Source organism: Equus quagga, chromosome 18 (assembly GCF_021613505.1).
Source record: "Equus quagga isolate Etosha38 chromosome 18, UCLA_HA_Equagga_1.0, whole genome shotgun sequence".
Classification (NCBI taxonomy): domain Eukaryota; kingdom Metazoa; phylum Chordata; class Mammalia; order Perissodactyla; family Equidae; genus Equus; species Equus quagga.
In genome coordinates this window covers 45,501,145-45,523,659 of record NC_060284.1, presented here as the reverse complement: position 1 = coordinate 45,523,659, position 22,515 = coordinate 45,501,145, and the positions used below count along the sequence as shown (strand labels likewise).

Sequence of the window (22,515 nt, the reverse complement as noted above, 5' to 3'; positions counted from 1 at the left end):
CCTCTAATTGGATTAAAGTAATCAGCCCACCACACTCCCAATTTCTCCCTAGCAAATAAAAGACATCATCTGGAGCCTCCAACTTTTTTACAATGTGTCAAAAATTACTGGGCACACCAAAAGATAAAAACAAATCACCAGAAAGCAAGACCAAAAAGAAACAGAAAGTAAAATGATAGTTACCAGGGGCTGGGAGGAGGAGGGAATGGTGAGTTACTGTTTAATGGGTACAGAGTTTCAGTTTTGCAAGATGAAAAGAGTTCTGGAGGTGGATGGTGGTAACAGTTGCACAACAATGTGAATATATCTAATGCCATTGAACTGTACACTTAAAAATGGTTAAGATGGTAAATTTTATGTTATGTGTATTTTATCACAATTTTTAAAAAAGAAATGAGAAACAGACCAACAAGTGAGCCAGATACTGAAGTAAAAAGAGACTAGTTATAAAATATAAATGATTAATATATTCAAAAAAGATGAAAATGTGATTTTTTTTTTCCTTTGGTGAGGAAGACTGTCCCTGAGCCAACATCCATGCCAATCTTCCTCCACTCTGTACATGGGATGCTGCCACAGCATGGCTTGATGAGCAGTGGGTAGGTCCACATCTGGGATCCGAACCCCGGGCCCTCAAAGCAGAGTGCACAAACCTAAACACTACACCACTGGGCTGGCCCGAAAATGTGATTTTTAAAAGAGCTCAATTTCACCAGAGAATTGGAATCTTAAAAACAGTAATGAAACGGAAATTTTAGAAAGAAAAAAATATGATTAATCTAAAGTTAAGAATTCAGTAGGTAGATTTAAAAGCAAATTAGACACAGCAGAAGGCAGGATTAGGTAACAGGTCAATAAAAGACATCCAAACTAAAACAAAGACAAAAACAAATGGAAGATACATACATATGGGAAACAATGAAAAGTAATTTGAATACATTTCAGTGGTTATGAGTCTGCAGAATCACAAAGAATTAGTCATTTATTATCAATAAGTGGTTTCCAGTTTATACGATAGGATTAAACATTCATTCATTCATCCTAACAACTACTGGACTCCTATTACATACATAGCAATTTGCTGGGCACTAGAGTTACAAAGATATTTAATGAGACACAGTCTCTGCCCTCAAGACACTCTTGGTCACAGGAGACAGATGAGTAATACTTAAACCATTCTTAAGAAGAAGGAGTTCAAGATTGGTGGTTGCCAGAGGGGAGGGTGGTTGGGGGATAGGTAAAATGGGTGAAGGGGTAAAGAGGTACAAACTTCCAGTTATAAAATAAATAAGTCATGTATTATGGGGATGTAATGTACAGGATGGTGACTACTGTCAATAATATTGCAGTGCTGGGGCCGGCCTGGTGGCGCAGCAGTTAAGTTCGCACGTTCCGCTTCTCGGCGGCCCGGGGTTCGCTGGTTCGGATCCCGGGTGCGGACATGGCACTGCTTGGCAGCCATGCTGTGGTAGGTGTCCCATGTATAAACTAGAGGAAGATGGGCACAGATGTTAGCTCAGGGCCAGGCTTCCTCAGCAAAAAGAGGAGGACTGGCAGTAGTTAGCTGAGGGCTAATCTTCCTCAAAAAAAAATAATAATATTGCAGTGCATTTTTGAAAGTTGCTAAGAGAGTAAATCTTGAAAGTTCCCATCACAAGAAAAAAAATGTATAATTTGTATGGTGATGGATGGTAACTAGACTTACTACTGTGGTGATCATTTCACAGTGTATACAAATATCAAATCATTATATTGTACACCTGAAACTAATATAATGTTATATGTCAATTGTACCTCAATGTAAAAAAAATTTTTTTTAAAGAATAAGGAGTTCACTAGAATTTAGCCAACAGATTTGGAGTGGAGGTAGGAGGCTCATTTTGGGTAGAGAAAGTAGCCAAAAGCATGATGGTGAGATAGCAAGAACATAAAAGGTAGGAGAAGTTAAACAATTTCAATATAACTGAAATACATGATATAGTAATGACAGTAAGGTAAAATGAGCAAGCACAGGTTTGCAGGAACTAGATAATTACTTGCCATGTGTAGAACAGAGAATGTTTTCAAGAGAAAATGAGAAATCCCACAAGATACGTATGATGGTCTGAAAGCTACACTGTGTTTCACAAAGTATGTTATGCCTTCCAAGTGCCCTGCCACTGAACAAGTTTGAAAAATATTCAAACTCAACAATAAAAAAAAAAAAACCAATTTAAAAATGGGCAGAGGATTTGAAAAGACATTTTTCCAAAGAAGATATACAGATGGCCAACAGGCACATGAAAAGATGTTCAACATCACTAATTATTAGGCAAACGCAAATCAAAACTACAATGAGATATCACCTCAAGCCCATCAGAATGGCTACTACCAAAAAGACAAGAAATAGGAAGTGTTAGGATGTGAAGAAAAGGGAACCCTTATACACTGCTGGTGGGAATGTAAACTGGTGCAGCCACTATGGAAAACAACATCGAGATTCCTCAAAAAATTAAGAATAGAACTACCATGTGATCCAGCCATTCCACTGCTGGGTATTTATCCAAAGAACATGAAAACACGAATGCATAAAGATATACACACCCCTATGCTCACTGCAGCCTTAATCACAATAGGCAAGACTTGTAAACAACTTAAGTGCCCAATATCGGATGAATGGATAAAGAAGATGTGGTGAGTATATATATATATAATGAAACACTACCCAGCCATAAAAAAGATGAAATCTTGCCATTTCTAACAACATGGATGGACCCTGAGGGTACTATGCTAAGTGAAATAAATCAGATGGAGAAAGACAAATACCGTATGATTTCACTTACATGTGGAAGATAAACATATAGATACAGAGAACAGATTGGTAGTTACAGAGGGGGAAGAGGGTTCTGAGGAGAGCAACAGGGGTAAAGGGGCACATGTGTACCGTGATGAATGGTAACTAGACTTTCAGTGGGGATACACAATGTAGTCTATACAGAAGGTGAAATATAATGATGTATATCTGAAATTTATACAATGTTATAAATCATTACCTCAATAAAAATGAATTAAATAAATATTCAATAATAAGATAGTCTAAACAAAATATGACATTCAAGGTTCTTCATAATCTGATCGAAACATTCTTTCCAATCTCATCAACCAGAGTTCTCCAAGATATAGACACACTAATCAGTGTTTCAAATATACCCTAACTTTCACACTTCCATGACTTGCACAAGCCATTTCTCCTGCCTACACTCTCTCCTCCAATTCACTGGCTAGGGCACCCTTTAATTATCTAAGGTCTAGTTCAACAAACAATTTTTCCCTAATGCCTTCCCAAATGTCTTGCTCCTGGAATAATTAATAATCCCCCCAATACTGCTCCCATAGTAGTCACTTATAAAATATGTAGAGTGCCTAATACATGCTAGGCTCTGTTCTAGGCACTTGGAATGCATCAGTGAACAAAAAAAAGACAAATATCCTTGTTTTCACTAAAACTTCGCTGAAACTTTGAGGAAGAAACTTTGGAAAAGGGAAAAGAAGAGCATAGGTACTTTGAAAAATCTCCTTAAGAAACTCTATTATGCCCTCCTCCAACTGGGCCAATCCAGGTTGAGATTTACAGCACCAGAAAGCATTACAACAAAATTGTAATCAAAGCCAAAATTTAAAGCACAACAAGAGGAATAATAAGACACAGTGTTATACGTTCTTATATAAATTATTACTTGTCTTTTCCTCTAATCGATTAATTTTATCTCTGGATTCCTCTAGCAGAAATGTTAAATTTTTCATCTTATCTTCTTTTTCAGTGCTCTGAATCAACAGCAGTGATACCTAAAATGAAATATTTCAATAATATGTTACAGATATAAAAAATTAAATATGATACCATAGCATTTATCATCACCTACAATTATTTTATGCACTTGCTTATATACTTTTCAGCTGGCTGTGCCTTGGCATTTAGTACATGCTTGCACAATAAATATTTACTGAATGAATGAATGAACAAACTAATAATGATATACCCAATATTATAGTATGCATTTTAAGTTATTACTGAGAAGATTATATAATGAAATCTACTGGTGCATTTATTCCATAAATATTATTGAGCACCTCCTCCATTCCAGAAATGATAATAAGCATTGAGTATACAAAGATGAGGGAACTCACCCTTAAGAAACTCATAGCCTAGACTGGAAGACAAACAACTATACTTAAACGTTATCAGTAATAGGACAAAAATGTTAGAGCAATCAGGAAAGGAGAACCTAATCAGTCTTGGGGGATATAATCAAAAATAACTTCTTCTCAGAGGACTGAATCAAGTCTTGATTAACAAGGAGAAGTTAATCAGGCAAACATGGGAAAGTAAGAATTCTACACATGCAAGAACACAAAAGATCAAGAAATCATGCTTCATTCAGAGAACTGAAAATATTCAGATAGCTAGAATACAGAATGCATGTGAAGAAAAGGTAGAAGATATAAAGATAAGCTGAAGACTTGCAGATTTAAGATGGCAGAGAGACCTCTCTGCCCTATTTTCATCTCCAAATCACCCAAAAAATAACCAGGAAAACAGCAAAGACAGACTTCATCTTCCATGAAACCAGAGGACTTCCATAATCCAAACCACAATACGTAAAGAGGGAAAGCAGTTGAACGGAATGGAAAATGATTTACCATAGGAAAGCAAGGTCAAACCTAAGAGCCTACACAGAGAAGATACTAATGAGAAGCAAGATAACTCAACCCCAAAGAACCCCAGAATGTTTCAAGAATTAGAGGCAACAGACACTGTGGAAAGTAGGTATGAAACAGGAGACTAAGTACAAGAAGACTATTTGGAAATCTGTAAAAACAGTAGTAAGACCTGCCTAGGGCCACTTAACCCTCCTATCCTGGCCTCTGCTCCCTGATACACAATGTAGTCAGAGAACCAACCCTACTCCATCTTTGCAAGAGACACAGGCATAGTCAAATTCAAAAAGAGAATCTCTAAACCTGGGGGTATTCCAGGCACAGGGAGGAGTTGGGATGAAGGATATAATTGAAAAGTCAGCATATGGAATGGTGAGACTTCTGTCCTTCCTATCCTGCCAACCCAGCTCCAAAATGCCATCAGCCGAGTTTATATTCCCAGGCAGGAATTTGGAGAACTCCAGAAAAAAAGTTCTACAAATAATGACATTTAGGAGTCCCAGCAAAAACACTAGCTGGCCATGCCATCATTTCACAGAGAACTCCAACAATCTGTAAGCTCTGTCCATGTACTCAGAACTCCAATGAGCTTCTTAGCGCTTCATCCTACTTTTATGTTCTTTATATTAAGCACAATTTTAACTTTTAAAAAGACTTCTTTCAGAAATCTGGTTTAAAAATTTAGCTAAAATACAGAAAATTGTTAATGCTTTCAAAAGATCTAAGCATAACAAATTAGAATTCTATCATGTAGCCAGAACTTAAAGAAAACTCTAAGTATCCTCTCTGCACTTTCAATTAACTTTTGTTACTATTGTTTAAGTAGATATCCTTGTTATCTACCATTATAAGGTATCTTGTGGCAAATCAGAGAAGAAAAACTCTGAAAAAACAGAGGGAAAAAGACAGTGCTTTCCATTTGGGAAGCAGAAGGCATGAAACTGATAAAGTTGACATAATAACAACCTGAAACCAACAGTCTTGTGAACGTCAAACAACACAGAGTCACCATCTTCAAGTCTTCCATTATGTGATATTAATAGAAAGAAGCAAAACAACGTTTTAGTTCCCCTTCACTGGTGTCATGGATATTATATTTCAAAATAAACTGCAAAATGTGGGTTTAGTGGCCAATGATCATCATCTTTACATTTTATGAGGTTTTGTCTGAACAAAAGTTCTCATGAAATAATATATTTTTGCAGCAATGCCCTATTACTCAGTAATATAAATACTGTAGAAGATTCATTGATTTTAAAAAAGGGGCTAGCATTCAGTGTCTGCATATTTGAGTCAATGGAAATTAATTCTGCTAGGCAAAAAGCTAAATATTTGGATACGTATTATATTAAAATTCTCTCATAGAAATTTATCGTGCAGTTGGAAAATATCAGTTTCTTTTGAAATTTTAAGTATTTTATGAATTAGCAAATACAAAGAATACAGAGAGTTGATTTTTAAAAAACACCTGCTTTTCCTTGTCATTTACTTCCTTCGTGTATTCTTCTTCAAGGTGTTGGATTTTTTCATAATCTTCCTTTACTTTAAAAATAAAACAAATATACTTTAGTATCTTAACATAATTGTATAACAAACAAAATTTAAAGTTTCTGATATTTTATATCACCTCATTTGTCTAGATATTAAACCCCAAAAGTTTCTAACAAGCTAAAACAACTGTTTTCTCACTGCTTTGTTTACTAAATTAGTGAATTTAAATAATATCAGTTATAATAACTTAAGAAAATTCTATAATTTTTATAATAGTACACATATAAAAGTTTTTTATAACACACTAATCTGAAATAACAGATTTTAAATATATAGTTATTTTAACATGCAACTTTACCTAGAAATGTAAAAATAAGACCAAATCACACTTCTAAAAAATTAAATACAAACCACGCTAAATTTGATTTCAGGGAAAATGTAGCTTTGAAGGCAAAAAAGTATTTTTAACATATGTCAATTCTCTGCCATATTCCACCAGATTTTGAGGGGCTTACAAAACTACATACAATACAAAATTTAAAATAGTTGAGGCATCAAGCTGAAGGGATGAAAACATTAACAGAATCTAATAAAAATATAAACAGAAGAAGAGTAATATAAAATATTAAATAGGATCCCTACATTTAAAATGCATTTCCAATCTGGAATTCTCAGCTTGCACACGAAGTTCCTCAAAAGCTATTATCATTTTCTGAAAAATAAAGTGTAACTTTTAAGAATCACGCTTAGACTTTTTATTTTTTGTTTTTTTTTGTTTGTTTGTTTGTTTTGATTTTGGAGGAAGATTAGCCCTCAGCTAACTACTGCCAGTCCTCCTCTTTTTGCTGAGAAAGCCTGGCTCTGAGCTAACATTGTGCCCATCTTCCTCTACTTTATACGTGGCACGCCTACCACAGCATGGCTGCCAAGCAGTGCCATGTCCGCACCCGGGATCCGAACCAGCGAACCCCGGGCCGCCGAGAAGCAGAACGTGCGAACTTAACCGCTGTGCCACCGGGCCAGCCCCGACGCTTAGACTTTTTAAATAGTTTTCTTCAAACTATGAAAATTTAATAAATTTGTTTTATGTGATCATTAGATTTAAAACCACATCTAATGAATAATGAAAACCATATAACTTCTAATAATTAAATAATTTGTTAAAAATGTATTAAGAGTGCCTATTTTGTTAGCTTCCCAGATGCTTAAAGGCGCTGGAGACATGTTATATAATACTAAACATCAGTAAAATGATCGTTGGTACTCTAGTCACTCACTTAATATCCCATATCAAAATTTGCAATTTTATATTTATTTTTGCTTACTTATTTAATTTCTGTCTTCTCCACTAGAGTGTAACTTCTGTGAGGCCTCTCCCCTTAAGAGTCCAAATTACACTTCTATCATCTGGCAGCATGAGTTCATTCAACATTCAACAAATCTTGATTTGCAAAATTGGATGAACTCATTTATTTGTTCAGTAAATAGTTACTGAATGTCTCTTATGTGCCAGGCACTCTTTTAGGCACTTAGGATATAAATCAAAGTCCTCACCCTACTGGAACTAACTTACATTCCAGTGTAAAAAGAATACATACACACACATGCTTATGTATACCAAATAAATGTCATGCAGGTTTAAGTGCTCTTCAGAAAAGTTAAATGAGGCGAAGAGACAGAAAATAACTGAATAGAAAGATATTTTAGATAAAGTAGTAAGGGGAGTAATAAAGCAGAATGAAGCTAAGGAGTTTGCATAAGATCTTGGACAACAAAGTTCTACACAGAGTGAACAAGTTCAAAGAACCAACATAGGAAAGAGCTTAGCAAGTTTGAGAGACATAAAAAAGAAAAGAGCAACTACCGCAGAGAAACAAAGTAGAGAATGATAGGGGGTGAGATATGAAAGGTAAGTAGGAAGGAGACACAGAATAATACTACTTTGTATGTTTTTCAAATTAATGGTTATATGTCATAATGTACTAGTCTCTGACACAGAGTTAATATATATTTGACAAAATAAGTTAAATGGTGTCACTAACATGTAAATTCAAAAGCTACTAAATAACAAAACATTAACACTCACAGTATAGAACCTTGGGAATTTTGTTGGTGATATAATCATATGTCAACAAATAAATAATAATCCCTTTAGCAAGAACAGTCGTCTGCATCTTTGTACTATCACTCTACTTTGCTTAGAAATGCCTGTTTAAAATATTCAAATTTTAAGTATCACTTACCTCAATGTTATTATTCAGATCCACATAAACTTGCCTAGTTTCTTCCCGTTCATATTCATCTGTTATTAACATAAAATATTTTAAAATTAAATTTTAAAATAATTATGATGCCAACAAGATACTACTCAAAATGCCTCAAGAAAATATTAAAATATTTAAAATTCTGTGTGAGTCAAAGGCACTGGTATATCTTTTGAGTCTTTTAAAGTTACATCAAAAGCAGTTTCATAGTAAGGAATGGTTGTACTTCACTATATCAACCTCAAAAGCTTGGTGCTGTTCTATTATTTCTAATATCATTTTATGGAATCACTATCCATGAATTTATTGAAGCTTTGTAAAATACATTTATAGTTTTAGCCTTTACAGTGAGTAGGGATTTGACAGCTATTCTATAAAGTATTTTTCCTTTATATATTGAAGATTCATGTTACACAGGAAAGGCAAAGCTCATTCTTGTTGTGTATTGCTTCATTTCCGAGGAGGCAGAAAGGAAGATAAACTTCAAGAAAGGAAGAGCAAGGTTAACAATATGTGTGACCCCAAAGAGAAATTCCCTATGAATCCTCTTTGATCTTCTTTTCTTCTTTTTTTTTTTTCTCCTTTTGGACTTAGGAACACTTATATTTTATCATCTAACTTTTAGGTTTTTTACCTGAGCAATGATTCCCTCTAGCAATGATTGCCTCAAGCCTTCAGTAAAATCAGTAAAACTTAGTATTGGTGATAGCGCTGTGAGAATTAAGATACAAGGCAGTAAAAGAAAATGTGGCTGTCCCTTCATCATTCCCCCAAATGAGGCCAGCATCATAGAAACCTCACCAAATTGGAGGAGGGTACTAGTCCCAGATTCTCAGTAACAAGCTGCAAAACAAGAGAATAACAACTATGATAGATTCAAATGTCTATAAGGAGTCAAATAACCAAAGAGAGGGTACATGAACTGACTTTAGAAGAATACAAGTATCCTGAACCCCTCAAACATACTAGAGAGTGCTCCGGACTTATCATAGCACATGGAACAGGAGCTGAACTATTTTTATTTGAATATTAAAGAGCTGGAAAATTTAAGGAAATAGAGGCTAGAACACAGCATTTCAACAGAAAGATAGTTCATACTTCTCGCTCCATCTATTCACTGTCTCATATTCATCACCTAACACAATTAGCAACAAACCTCTATTCCTCAGAAACTATCTGTGCCAAAGAATTGCATTCTATTGCCAACATCTTCAATCTTCCCACCACCAGCACCATCACTAATACTTCTAAAATTTCCTCCAGCCATTCTTTCAACAGGCATGTACTGGAAATCAAATAAATAAAACTATAGAAAAGAAAATACACCAATATAGATGTACTTTACAGTTATCAGAAGCAAGTCACTACAGGGGGCACAGAGAAGGAACTCTGGTAGCAGAGTGTTCTAATGTGGTGATATAATATTGTAAAAAATATAAGCCTACCTTTTTAGTTTTTCTTCTTGATATTTATCTGTCTATCTGTCTATTTCCCTACCCCTCACCTCACTCCCTTTTCCCTCCTTCCTTCCCTCTCTCCCTACCTCCCTCTCTTTTCTTCTCTCTGTGTTTGTGTGTGTGTGTGTATGTTTGTGTGTGTCTCTCTCACACACTCACATACACACACACTCTCTCTCTCTCTCTCTTTCTCTGTCTCTCTTACTTCGCCCCAATTTGGGCAACTAGATCTTGTAATATCTATTGCCTTAAAGAAGAGACGATTCAACTAAAAGCCAAGAAAAAGTCTTTGAGTTTCAAAAGTCCAATGCTGGGGTTAAGGGAAGAATTCAGTACATAAACAAGTAATAGATTTGAAAACTATATGAATCAGAACAAAACTTCCCATCCTCTAGGCATAAGAAATATTCACTAGTTTGTAGGGAAGACGCCTTTAAAAGAGGAAGCTGAGAGAGCTTGTTAGATTCTGGCAGATACTTAAGAAGTGGTTCTGTAGCCCCCTACACCCACCAGGCTAAGCCTCAGGGTTGGAGACCACAGAAATCCCAGATAGTTTGGGCAAACCAAGAGCAGAGTGGGACTGTGCTTTTTTTTTTCTTCAGTAGGGCTCTAGGAAGATGTAGAAGAAATGGCTATGAAATATATCTAGACAGACGGGACTGTAAACAGCTTCACTGTTTCCCTTGTCTCAACACTGTGTGCATCTGAGCACGGTGAGATAAAGCACAAAGAACCAGCAGACCTGAATGGGCCCTGAGGACAGGTATGAGGGATAACTCAGCAACAATCCACGTGGACTAATAACTAAATACCAACTGAAATGAGGAAAGTCTCAATGGACAGACGACTGAGAAATAAATGTCACTCTCTACCACATGGTACTATGTAGGCACCCCCAAATTTAGATACAACCCCAGGGAAAGGGAGGAAATTCCCAAATTTACTGAGATTAAATTTCTTCCATGCCAGCAGAATCAAGCCTTTAGGATATTAAAAAATTATGATTTCTAACATTCTAAGATATAAAAATTCTGTGCATGCTTGAGTTTATTGATTAAAATTACTCAGAATCATGGTATTCTACGAAATTTATCAGAGTACCAGAAAACCAGGCAGGCAGGACAAAAGGAAGATGCAGTCATCATACGCAGACCTATGCAAGGAGAAAACTTTAACTGCTCAGTGACCTGCCATACAATTGTAAATATGAAAAGAGGATTCAACCACTAATCCAGCGGGGAGGTAAATTAGGACCAAAGTCAGTTTATCACCTAGTTTAGTTAGTCTGGATAGTTCTTGCCTTTTTCAGTGATGTATATGGTGAGAAAACCTAAATGAGGCCAATGAAAAAATACTGCAAAACGAAGGAAAAAGAACACCGTGAAAGATGTTAAAAGTAACAGCCTCTCTCTGAAAATGAACTCCAGAGAATCCAAATGAAAACTATTCAGTGTTCTCAACAGAACTAAGAAAATATGACCGCAATGAACAGGCCACAACAGAAATACAAAAAATAGGATGAATAAAACAGAAAAATAAATGAGAAGGAAAGGGGCAATGGATTAGTTAATGAGAGACTGCAAGGGAACTGCAGGTTAGAGGCAGGATAGGACAGAATTGATACTTCAAAAGTCAAATTGGAAATACAGGAAACAAACATATAGAAAGAGAGAAGAAAACAAATATTAAAACAATTAGAAGAAGAACAGAGGGCCAAGAAACAAATAATAAGTATTACCCAAACAGAAATAAGATAAAGTAGCCAAAGAGATCATAAAGCTTTCCTGGACTAAAGAAACACTGGTGCACATAGATTGAAATGGTTGTACTGACAAAACTGTGAATTATAAGGATCAAGAAAATGCTACACTCCTGACAAGGGGAAAAATATACACACATACACACATATACTACATATATAGGCAGATCTAGGTATAGATAGATGGAACTGTGATCATCCCCATTTCACAGAGGAAAGTGTGACACAGAAAAATTATGTTATTTGCCAGGATCCCAAAACTAGTAAGTGGTGGTGCATGATTAAAATACAGGTCTGCCTGATGAAATCCAATAGAGATAAATACAAAGAATTCTATTTGGATCCAAAAATCTAAATGCACATGCAAAAAATGAAGTAAAAAAAGTTAAATATTTTAATTAATAGTAAATTCAATAAACCTATAATACAATGTGACTGTCAAATAAGTTGACTTTAGAGTTATTAATGACACCTACAATTAGACTAGAAACAATCTTTTACACAGGTCAAGTTACACATTAGATTACCTTACACAGATCTGGACTCCTAAATATAACAAAGATGTTCAACAGATCAACCAAAATAACAAAAGCACTGAAAAATCTTGAAATGTCTAGGCTAAAGAAGACAAGATTCAAAAAGGACAAGTAGAGGGGGCTGGCCCCATGGCCGAGTGGTTAAGTTCGCGCGCTCCACTGCAGGCGGCCCAGCGTTTCGTTGGTTCGAATCCTGGGCGCGGACATGGCACTGCTCATCAAACCATGCTGAGGCAGCGTCCCACATGCCACAACTAGAAGGACCCACAGCGAAGAATATACAACCATGTACAGGGGGGCTTTGGGGAGAAAAAGGGGAAAAAAATAAAATCTTTAAAAAAAAAAAAGGACAAGTAGCATCTTTAAAGATCTAAAGAGATAGTACATAAAAAATGGCCTAGACTTTTTCTGTATGCCCCAAGGAGAAAAATTACAATAAGAAAACAGAAACTACACAGAGATTTCAGCTCACTATAAAATAAGAGCTGTCCTTAAATGACAATCTTGAGGTTAGTGAGTTTCCATCACTGAATATATTCAAACAAAGGAAAGACTACCACTTGGTAGACATTCTGTAAAGGAAATTAAAGCAATGGAAATGTAAGTAAACTACCAAAGCTTTAAAGTCCTCTTCAATACTAAGTAATTTAGGTTAGGAGGTAAGGCTACAAAAAAAGTTTATGTAGTACTTTAAATGACAGGCTAAAGAGTTCTAATATAATTCTGTGTGCAACAAACAGCCATTTAAAGAGGGTTTTTTTCAAGATACATTTAAGAACAGATTCGTTTTTGTTTATTCACTAACTTATTTATTTATTGCTACCATTTTCACAGACACTGTGCAAAGTGTTGAATATACTGAGTCAAATAAGACATGATCTTTTGCCCTCAAGCTTACAGTGAGACATCTGGTATGTAGCAGGCACTCAATAAACATTTGTTGAATTTACAAATACATGATAAAGATATACTAAGAGTACTAAGTGAAAGAAGAGGAACATCTAAATCAGACTGCAACACTGGGGAATATTTCCCAAGGGCAATAATATTTATTCTGAGTTTTGAAGGACAAATAGGAGTTAACAAGATGAAGAAGGAAGGAGGATCAGCCAATAAAAGAAACAATATATGCAAAAGCTCAGAAGCATAATCTGTTTAGGGAATAACAAGTGGTTCTCCATGAGCTTGCAGGGGCCGGGGACAGGGCACATATGGGGAACATTTGGCAAGGTAGAGGGAAGTGGCAAACATCATACTATCCTGAAAATTATGAAAAGCCATTGAAGGAATTAGACAGACATGATTTGATCTATATTTTGTAAAAGCATCAGGGACTCTGTTTTCTGGTAACGGCTAAGTGATTCAGACCAACCATCCTCTTGAAGACAATTAAAAACCTGGAGGAACTTTTTTTAATTATTAGAAGAATCAAAAGGTCTAAAAGGATGACAAATCATCATGCCAAAAATACGTTGAAATCTATAACTTAAAAAAGTTAAACCAACTTCCAGTGGCAGTCAAGATGAAGTAAGTCCACTATAGCCTTTCTCTCCCATTGATTATAACTAAAAACTCTGAATGAAATGCATAAAGCAACTACTTGAGGACTCTGAAAAGTAAGCAAAAGCACACAGATTGGGAGGAAAAGTAAAATCTTGAAGAAGTGACCCATGTAAAGGTGAGTTTTCTATTTGTTCAGTTTTTTTCCTAGCATTAACCAAAGTAAGGCCCCAGTGGAACTGTAACAATAAGCATGAGCAGCAAAAGGAAATCCTGATTTTTTTTCTCTCGTGGCCCTGCCCCAAGGGTGGCCCCAGTAGTAGAGCTACAGCAGCCATGACAGCAAGGACAGACAAAACCCCAAGAGAAACTCCATATTTCTGTCCAAAGGACAGGGAAAAAGGGCCCCTGTAAGGCAGAGAATGAGGGGGCAATCCTAGAGAGAGCTGGAGAACGGGATTACCTAATTCATGTGTATGAACTGGCACAAGTCCCACGGGGAAAAGGGAGAATGTGCATATATAGGACAGACTCAAAGCAAATATAGCAAAGGCTTTGAAAACTGAATTCCAATAGAAATTATAATCCAAATCCAAGAACTAATCTTGATTGGAGCATACATGAAACAGACTCAGAGCAGCATAGCAAAGGCTTTGAAAACTGAACTAATATTAGAACCCCAGCACACAAAAGAGAAGATAGAACTTGTGGTCTGACCCTGAGTTGACTATCTGCTAAAAAGTAAACAAATAAACAAACATTCTCCAGGAGATTTTAACAGGACCCAGAATCCCACAACATAATATTCAAAACGTCCCGGATATAACCCAGAATTGTTCAACATTCAAAGAACTAGGAAAATGTGACATGATCCTAAGTTTCAAGCAAACAAACAATCAAAGATAACAAAGTACACAATGAGATAAACAAAAACTAGAATCTACAGAACAACAAAGCACAAAAACAGACACCAAGGGATTCCAGATATTGGCATTACTGGACACAAACTTTAATAAAACCATGTTTACTATGTTCATGGAGATAAAAAGCTGGTTTAAAAATTTCAGCAAGAAACTTGACACTCTAAAAAGTGACACTACAGATATTTTAAAAACAAGCTAATATTTACAGAAGCAGAAAGTGCAATAACAGAAATTAAGACTTCAACTAATGAATTTAAAAACAGATTAAAAATAGGTAGAGAATTAGTGAACTGGAAGAGAGGCTAGAAGAAATTATCCTGAATGGAGCACAATGAGAAAAAAGATGAAAAATACAGGGGTTCGGCCCCTTGCCCGAGTGGTTAAGTTCCCACACTCACTTCTGTGGCCCAGGGTTTTGCCAGTTCGGATCCTGGGCGAGGACATGGCACCACTCATCAGGCCATGCTGAGGTGGTGTGCCACATGCCACAACCAGAAGGACCCACAACTAAAATATACACCTATGTACTGGGGGGATTTGGGGAGAAAAAGCAAAAAGAAAAAAAGAAGAAGACTGGCAACACTTGTTAGCTCAGGTGCCAATCTTTAAAAAAAAAAAAAGAAAAATACATAGAGGGTGAGAAATATCAAAGATACAGCAGAGTAGCCTTATAGCTATGACTTGAAAAGATTAAACAGGCTCTCATCTAAAGGACTTTGCACTTGCTGTTTCCTCTGCCTGAAATATTCATTCCCAAAATAGCTATATGACTCACTCCCTCAACTTATTCAGGTCCTTAATCAAATACCACTTAATCCGAAAAACTCCCCCAACTACCCTATCTCAAAATAGTGTCTCCTTAGGCAGTTATCATCACCCAACATGTATTTTATTTATTCATTTATTGTCCTTGTCCCTCCACTAGAATAGCATACTCCATAAGAGCAGAAACTTTGTTCACTGCTGTTTTTCCTTAGCATCCAGAACATTTCATAACACATAGTAGACACATAAAAATGTTGAATGTGGGGCTGGCCCACTGGTGTAGTGGTTAAGTTCATGAGCTCTGCTTCAGTGGCCAGGGGTTCACGGGTTGAGATCCTGGGCACGAACCTAGCACCACTCATCAAGCCATGCTGTGGCAGTGTCCCACATAAAATAGAGGAAGACTGGCACAGGTGTTAGCTCAGCAACAGTCTTCTTCAAGCAAAAAGAAGAAGTATGGCAACAGATGTTAGCTCAGGGCCAATCTTCCTCACAAAAGAAAAAAAATGTTGAATGAATAAATAAAAGGGAGAGGAAATGACAATGACAAAAAGAAAGACTTAAGGAAAGAATCTGCATGGAGTTTACACTAATAACAAGGTAAGGATTAAGATTTTTTTTAAGAAAATCTACATGTCACATCAAGATACACTCTTTAGTTCATTTAAGAGATCACCTAAAAAATATTTAAAAAGTCTTCAAATCTCTTCCACCATCTGATCTCTGACTTAGCTTAAAATTGAACAGAGGAAAGAACTTGCAGCCTTGTCTCTCCAGTCTGGGTTACTTTCTGTGAGGCAGTCAATATACTATCCCTCCACCTCTACCCGTATACTTTTCACCACTTTTTATATCTAGACAGAAAAGCTAATTTTTATGCATTTAGCTAGGCATTACGCTAAGTGAAATAAGTCAGACCAAGAAAGACAAATACCACGTGATCTCTCTTACATGTGGAACCTAAAAAAACAAACAAACAAAAAAACCAACAACAAAAAAAACCAAGCTCACAGATAGAGAACAGATTAGTGGTTGCCAGATGCAAGGGCTGGAAGTTAGGAGAAGGAGGTCAAAAGGTTAAAAAAGAAAAAGTGGACATTGCTTTTGCTCTATACACCTTCTCTGCCCTTCTTCCTTCCCAGAACAAAGTAAAATAACTATTTTTTAATTTCTCTAACTTCAGTAAAAATACATAAACTCCTCTTTCTTACTTTGTCAACTCTGATTTCTTACTTTGTAAGTTAAGGATATTAAAAGCCCTACACTTCTTTCCACCTCTCCTCCTCTCCTTCTGTCTCTCAAGTATAATCAGCTATGCTTTTTGCTTTGCATTTCCAAGATTGATAACATTCTGTTTTGTAACTATTATTAAGTCTGCCATGATTTGTCTATAGCTTTACTCTAAAAGTTAAAAGTCAATAAACAAAATAGACTTGAATAAACAAAAAAACATATGTTCTTGAATAGGAAGACTCAACGTCTAATAAAGATCTTTCCTTCATAAGTAAGTTTATAAATGTAATGTAATAAAATAAAAATACTATGAGACTTTTTTTCTGGAGCTAGACAAGTTGATTATGAAGTCAACTTGGAGGAAAATACAAGTAGGAATAGCTAGAAAAACTCTGAGAAGAAGAGCAGTGGGGCTGGGTTGAGGGCCTAGACCTACTAGATATTAAAGCACATGACAAAGCTTCTCTAAGCAAAAAAAAAAAAAAAAAGCCTATGTCTAATTTGCCAGTCTCTCCTGACTGAGGAGGCTGTGTGTTCCACATGGAGCATCTACTACTAAAAAAAGAAAAGGGAAAGAAGAGCTAATCTTGAAAATTGAAAGTTGAATGAACAGGATGTAGTGGAGGAGCTGGTGGTGATGCAATACATTCTGGAAGGTATATATAGTTCCAAAAGCAAAGTACTATAGGCAGGGACCAAGAATAAAAAACCTAGCCATAGTGCATACCAGAAATAATAATAATAATAATAATTAACATTTATTGAGCACTTTGCACTGTTCTAAGTATTTTTTATTTATTGACTGATTCTCAAAACAACACTAGAGATATTTTATTAATTAATAAACAGAGGGCCAGAGAGGTTGTATAACTTCTGCAAATTATTCAAAGTCAAGCAGATAGCAACTCAAAGTTTGAATTTGAACACAGGATAACTCTTAAGCCCAAGCACTTAAACAGTAAGCTGTGTGATATCAATTAAAATTTTTAGCTAAGAAAAACAGGGGCTATCCTGTAAAAGCAGGTAAACTTCTTGAATCTATCTATTCTTCCAACAGATTCTTGGCAGAAACAAAGCAGAGCTAGTATCAAATTGATGACAAAGATAAAAACTATTATTTTTGAAAATCAGACTTTTGTTTTTCATCAAAATGAAAAAAAAATCCCACTTTACAATTAAAATCAAAATATGCAGAAAATAAAAACAGGTACTTTAATATACACACCACAACCTTACAAGAATATTTTAAAACAATGTTTCTTTAGGAGAAATTTGAGAATTCTATTTGGATTGGAAATAAATATTGCACCATATTCTTAAGTACTATGCCTTCAGCATAGCCCTCCACTGGTATTTTCTATTATGAACACGGCTATATATCATATTCTTGATTCAATTTTCTGGTTGTTCCAGACAGAAGAGTAGGTTAGTCTCAAGATCACACTTTAACAGAAATAAGAACTAACTATAAATGCCAAGCATATATCTTTTGAAATACATCATCTTTCAAAAAGCTTTGAGCTTTCAAAGCTCAAATAACTGAGAATCTAGTTTCTACTTATAGAAAGAAATGGTATGAGGCACATATAACTTGTTAAATCAAAATTGGTTCCAAAAAGTGAAAAGACAATTTCTTCCCTCTCTACCCCCACCATTAAAATAATAAACAGCAATAAATTGATAAAATCCCATAAAACAAAAAAGATATTTACATTTTTTTGTCTTGTCTGCAGATCTGGCACAAGTTTCTTTGAGTAGATTACATAAATGCCTTGTAGCGTTATTCCTGAAACAAAGGAAAGAGTTTGCCTAAGCAAATTCTGATCTCAAAGAAAAATCATATATAAAAGTTATAAAACATATTGTTACGATTTTTAAAGAATTTCTTAAAACATTATATTTTGTATATATCACATATCACTCATAAATGACTATATGAAGAAAAACTGGTTGATTCTACTATTAGCAAAGATGATCTAGTAACTGCTTCCCTTTATTTATTTATTTATTTTTTTGAGGAAGGTTAGCCCTGAGCTAGCATCTGCTGCCAATCCTCCTCTTTTTGCTGAGGAAGACTGGCCCCGAGCTAACATCCATGCCCATCTTCCTCTACTTTATATGTGGGACACCTACCACAGCACAGCTTGCCAAGCGGTGCCATGTCCGCACCCGGGATCCAAACCGGTGAACCCCAGGCCACCAAAGCAGAATGTGTGCACTTAACTGCTGCGTCACCAGGCTGGCCCCTGCCTCTCTTTAAATGTAAAAGGGACACCTCCTTAACAAGCTTCTACCCAAACAGCTATCAATAACCTTTCAGCAAACACTTCCAGATTTGCCTAATGGAAAAAAAAATGAGAAAAGAAAGTTGGGTTTTTCATTTACTAATTACCCCAGAAATATTCTAGCTGTCTTACCTTCAAAACATAAAACAGGTAATTTTCGGACTAGCCATTCATTACATGTACAAAAAGACCTCTGATCATCAATAGATGCAGAGAAATCATTTGACAAAATTCAACATCCGTTTATAATAAAAACTTTCAACAAAGTGGGTGTAAAGGGAATGTACTTCAACACAATAAAGGCTATATATGATAAGCCCACAGTAATATCATACTTACGGTGAAAAGCCGAAAGCTTTTCCTCTAAGATCAGGAACAAAACAAGGATGCCCACTTTCACCACTTTTATTCAACATAATATTGGAAGTTCTAGCCAGAACAATTAGGGAAGAAAAAGAAATAAAAAATATCTAGGGGGTGGCCCCGTGGCCAAGTGGTTAAGTCTGCATGCTCCACTTCAGCGGCCCAGGGTTTCGCTGGTTCGGATCTAGGGCGCGGACATGGCACCACTCATCAGGCCATGCTGAGGCGGCATCCCACATGCCACAACTAGAAGGACCCATAACTAAAATATACAACTATGTACTGGGGGGATTTGGGGAGAAAAAGCAGAAAGAAAAAAAAGAAAACAATCTCATTTACAGTTGCATAAAAAAGAATAAAATACTAGAAAAAAATTCAAGCAAGGAGGTGAAAGATATGTATGCTGAAAACTACAAGACACTGATAAAAGAAACTGTAGAATACACAAATAAATGGAAAGATATTCCATGCTCATGGACTGGAAGAATTAATACTGTTAAAATCTCCATACTACCCAAAGTAGTCTATAGATTCAATGCAATCCTTATCAAATTTTCAACGGCATTTTTCACAGAAAAAGAAGAAACAATATTAAAATTTGTATGGAATCAGAAAGTACCCCAATCTTTGAGAAAGAAGAACAAAGCTGGAGGCATCACACCTCCTGATTTCAAACTATATTACAAAGCTACAGTAATCAAAAAAATATGGTATCGGGCCGGCCCGGAGGCGCAGCGGTTAAGTTCACACATTCTGCTTCGGTGGCCCGGAGTTCACAGGTTCCGATCCCAGGTGCGGATATGGCGCCACTTGTCAAGCCACACTGTGGCAGGCGTCCCACATATAAAGTAGAGGAAGATGGGCACGGATGTTAGCTCGGGGCCAGTCTTCCTCAGCAAAAAGAGGAGGATTGGCAGATGTTAGTTCAGGGCTAGTCTTCCTAAGAAAAAATTCTATACTATACTATACTACACTATAGTATGTAACTAAACTTAATAGTCACGGTATTCACAAAAACTCAAGTGTTTATTAGTGGAGGCAGTAGCAATTCTAAGAAAGCTCACAAGTTATCAAATACTGGTATTAGGGCTATAGTAGGCATTACATCTGTCTTATAAGATACCATAGGAACTCAATCACATGCCCATCTAAAAATGTCAAGTATCAAACATACAGCAGACACCCAATGTTAGAACCTTCCTCCTCCCTCTCCCTTCCCCTTATAACCAAACCTCACTTAAGGAGGGAAAAAATTAAAGTGTAACATTTAAATTTTATCTGGAAAGTCATAGGTTGTCTTTCAATTGGGCTAAAACAATCCATTGAAATAGCAGTTTTCAGTTATCAGCAACCTCACTTACAAGATGATAGGCCTTCTAGAACCGTATTTAGCATAACGTTTAACTTAAAGCAAGTAGGAATAAATAAATTTGCCACTCTACATGGACCACCCATACATTACATTCTAACTATTCAATATTTACTTGGCAGATGAATTAAACAATTACATTTTTCTATTAAAATCTGCATGATATAATCTGAATGAGGCGATAAAGGTAAAAAATAAGGTTTAGCTATTGGCTAGAACAAAGGAAAGGAAAAGTCAAAGATAATACTAAAGTTTTAAGCCAAAATTATTGGAAGAATCTTTGGGCCACTGGCAAAAACAGGAACTTGAGAGTGAAAATTAGCTTAGAACTAAGTTGAGTCCTATTTTACAAGTGTTGCACCTAAAACAGAAAGGTAGACAATATACACAGGCAGTTGTAGATATAGGATTATCAGGTACCTTTTTTGGCACCAAGTAACAGTCCCTCCTGCCCGACATTTTGAAAAGTGAGAAGGCGTTAGTCAGTGACTACAGTCTGCCAAATGCAAGAATGTAAAATAGGTATGTCTTCCTCTTTCCACAGCACCCAAGTAGAATTCTACATATAAGTTAATATCATATAACAGAAAGTGCTCAATAAATTTTTAGAAATTATCTTAATAATAAATTTGTAATAAAAAATAAATTTGGAAAGAACAAATTCATTAAATTATTACTTACTCTTTTATTAAATCTTTATTTTCTTGAATTCCTTCTTCTAATTTCAAACTTACTTTTTCATTTTCAAACTAATTTACAAAACAGAAGAACAGTTCACAATTGCTTAGCAAAATAAACAAGAATATAATTATTAAGCAGCACTTCTTTGCTAACATGCTATGATGGTCTATAAGAATTCTTTTCTTTTCTCTGTACATGAAAAAGAACTTTTTTGTCACATCTTACGGATTTCCCTTATGGATTTCCCATAACAATAAGGGTCTCGCTTTCATCAATCTAAAATCAAGTTTCCAGAATCATTTCAAAAAAGTATCCAACAATATTTTAATTCAATATTATCTTTCCTAAACATTTTGAAATGATGTTTTATCTTTGTTCTAACCCAATGTTGCATTCTCTCAACATTTCTTTCACTATGCCATAAAATTAAAGCTGAACAGTTTCAAATTTAAAGTTTTACCCTCAAACGTCATATTCCAATATAATAAAAGATATTTATATCAAACAAAACATCATCAGTAATAAGTAAAAACAAAAACTCTATAATAAATTTGAATCATTAAATTAAACTTTACCTAAAGTAATTTGTTTCTCTAATCATTTGCATTAATATTTGTGCAACTTATTTTCTATGCTCATCCTAAAGCTAAAACGCAACTAGTATCAACGAAACTTTAGAAAAGCACTGTCTTTAAAATCCACATCACAGAAACACGATAAACCCAACTTACCCTGAAATAATACTCTATTTTAAACAGTATTCTGATAAGATTTACTATACTACATTTTCAGTTCCAAATCTTGTTATACCTGCAGTTCCTGAATGGCTTTCCGCTGTGCTTCAATTATCTTTCTATTCTCTTGCAACTTATTTTCTTTTTGCTTCAGTTCAGATTCTACATTCACTTTCCACTTCTTGATCTTTTCTGCCTCCTTATACAGTTTTGAATATAGTCTGCTCATTGGCTCAGAATTCTATTAAAATACATTTTCAAAGATTGTTAATTGTTCAAAACTTTAGTATAACCAAACTACTGCTGCCTACTGAAAATATCCATGAGTAATAGTACCTAAATAGTTGAGACAAAATCTCTCCTCAATTTACGCCCTAATAGTATACTGAAAGCTACATTAACTCTTTTAAACGACTAAGGCTGTACTAGCTACTTCACTAAAGTTACTGGTCACTTG

General features: G+C 35.5%; 1 protein-coding gene across 1 annotated transcript in view; it reads right to left on the bottom strand.

Moving 5' to 3' along the window:
- Positions 1 to 22,515, bottom strand: part of SYCP1 (synaptonemal complex protein 1) — a 129,628-nt gene that overhangs the window by 103,966 nt on the left and 3,147 nt on the right. The window contains exons 6-12 of the mRNA XM_046645650.1: positions 22,135 to 22,299; positions 21,325 to 21,392; positions 18,339 to 18,412; positions 8,433 to 8,491; positions 6,832 to 6,901; positions 6,167 to 6,240; positions 3,717 to 3,825 (exon numbers count right to left, since the gene is read on the bottom strand). Of these exons, the coding sequence (XP_046501606.1) occupies positions 3,717 to 3,825; positions 6,167 to 6,240; positions 6,832 to 6,901; positions 8,433 to 8,491; positions 18,339 to 18,412; positions 21,325 to 21,392; positions 22,135 to 22,299 (619 nt within the window). The remainder of the gene's footprint in view (positions 1 to 3,716; positions 3,826 to 6,166; positions 6,241 to 6,831; positions 6,902 to 8,432; positions 8,492 to 18,338; positions 18,413 to 21,324; positions 21,393 to 22,134; positions 22,300 to 22,515) is intronic.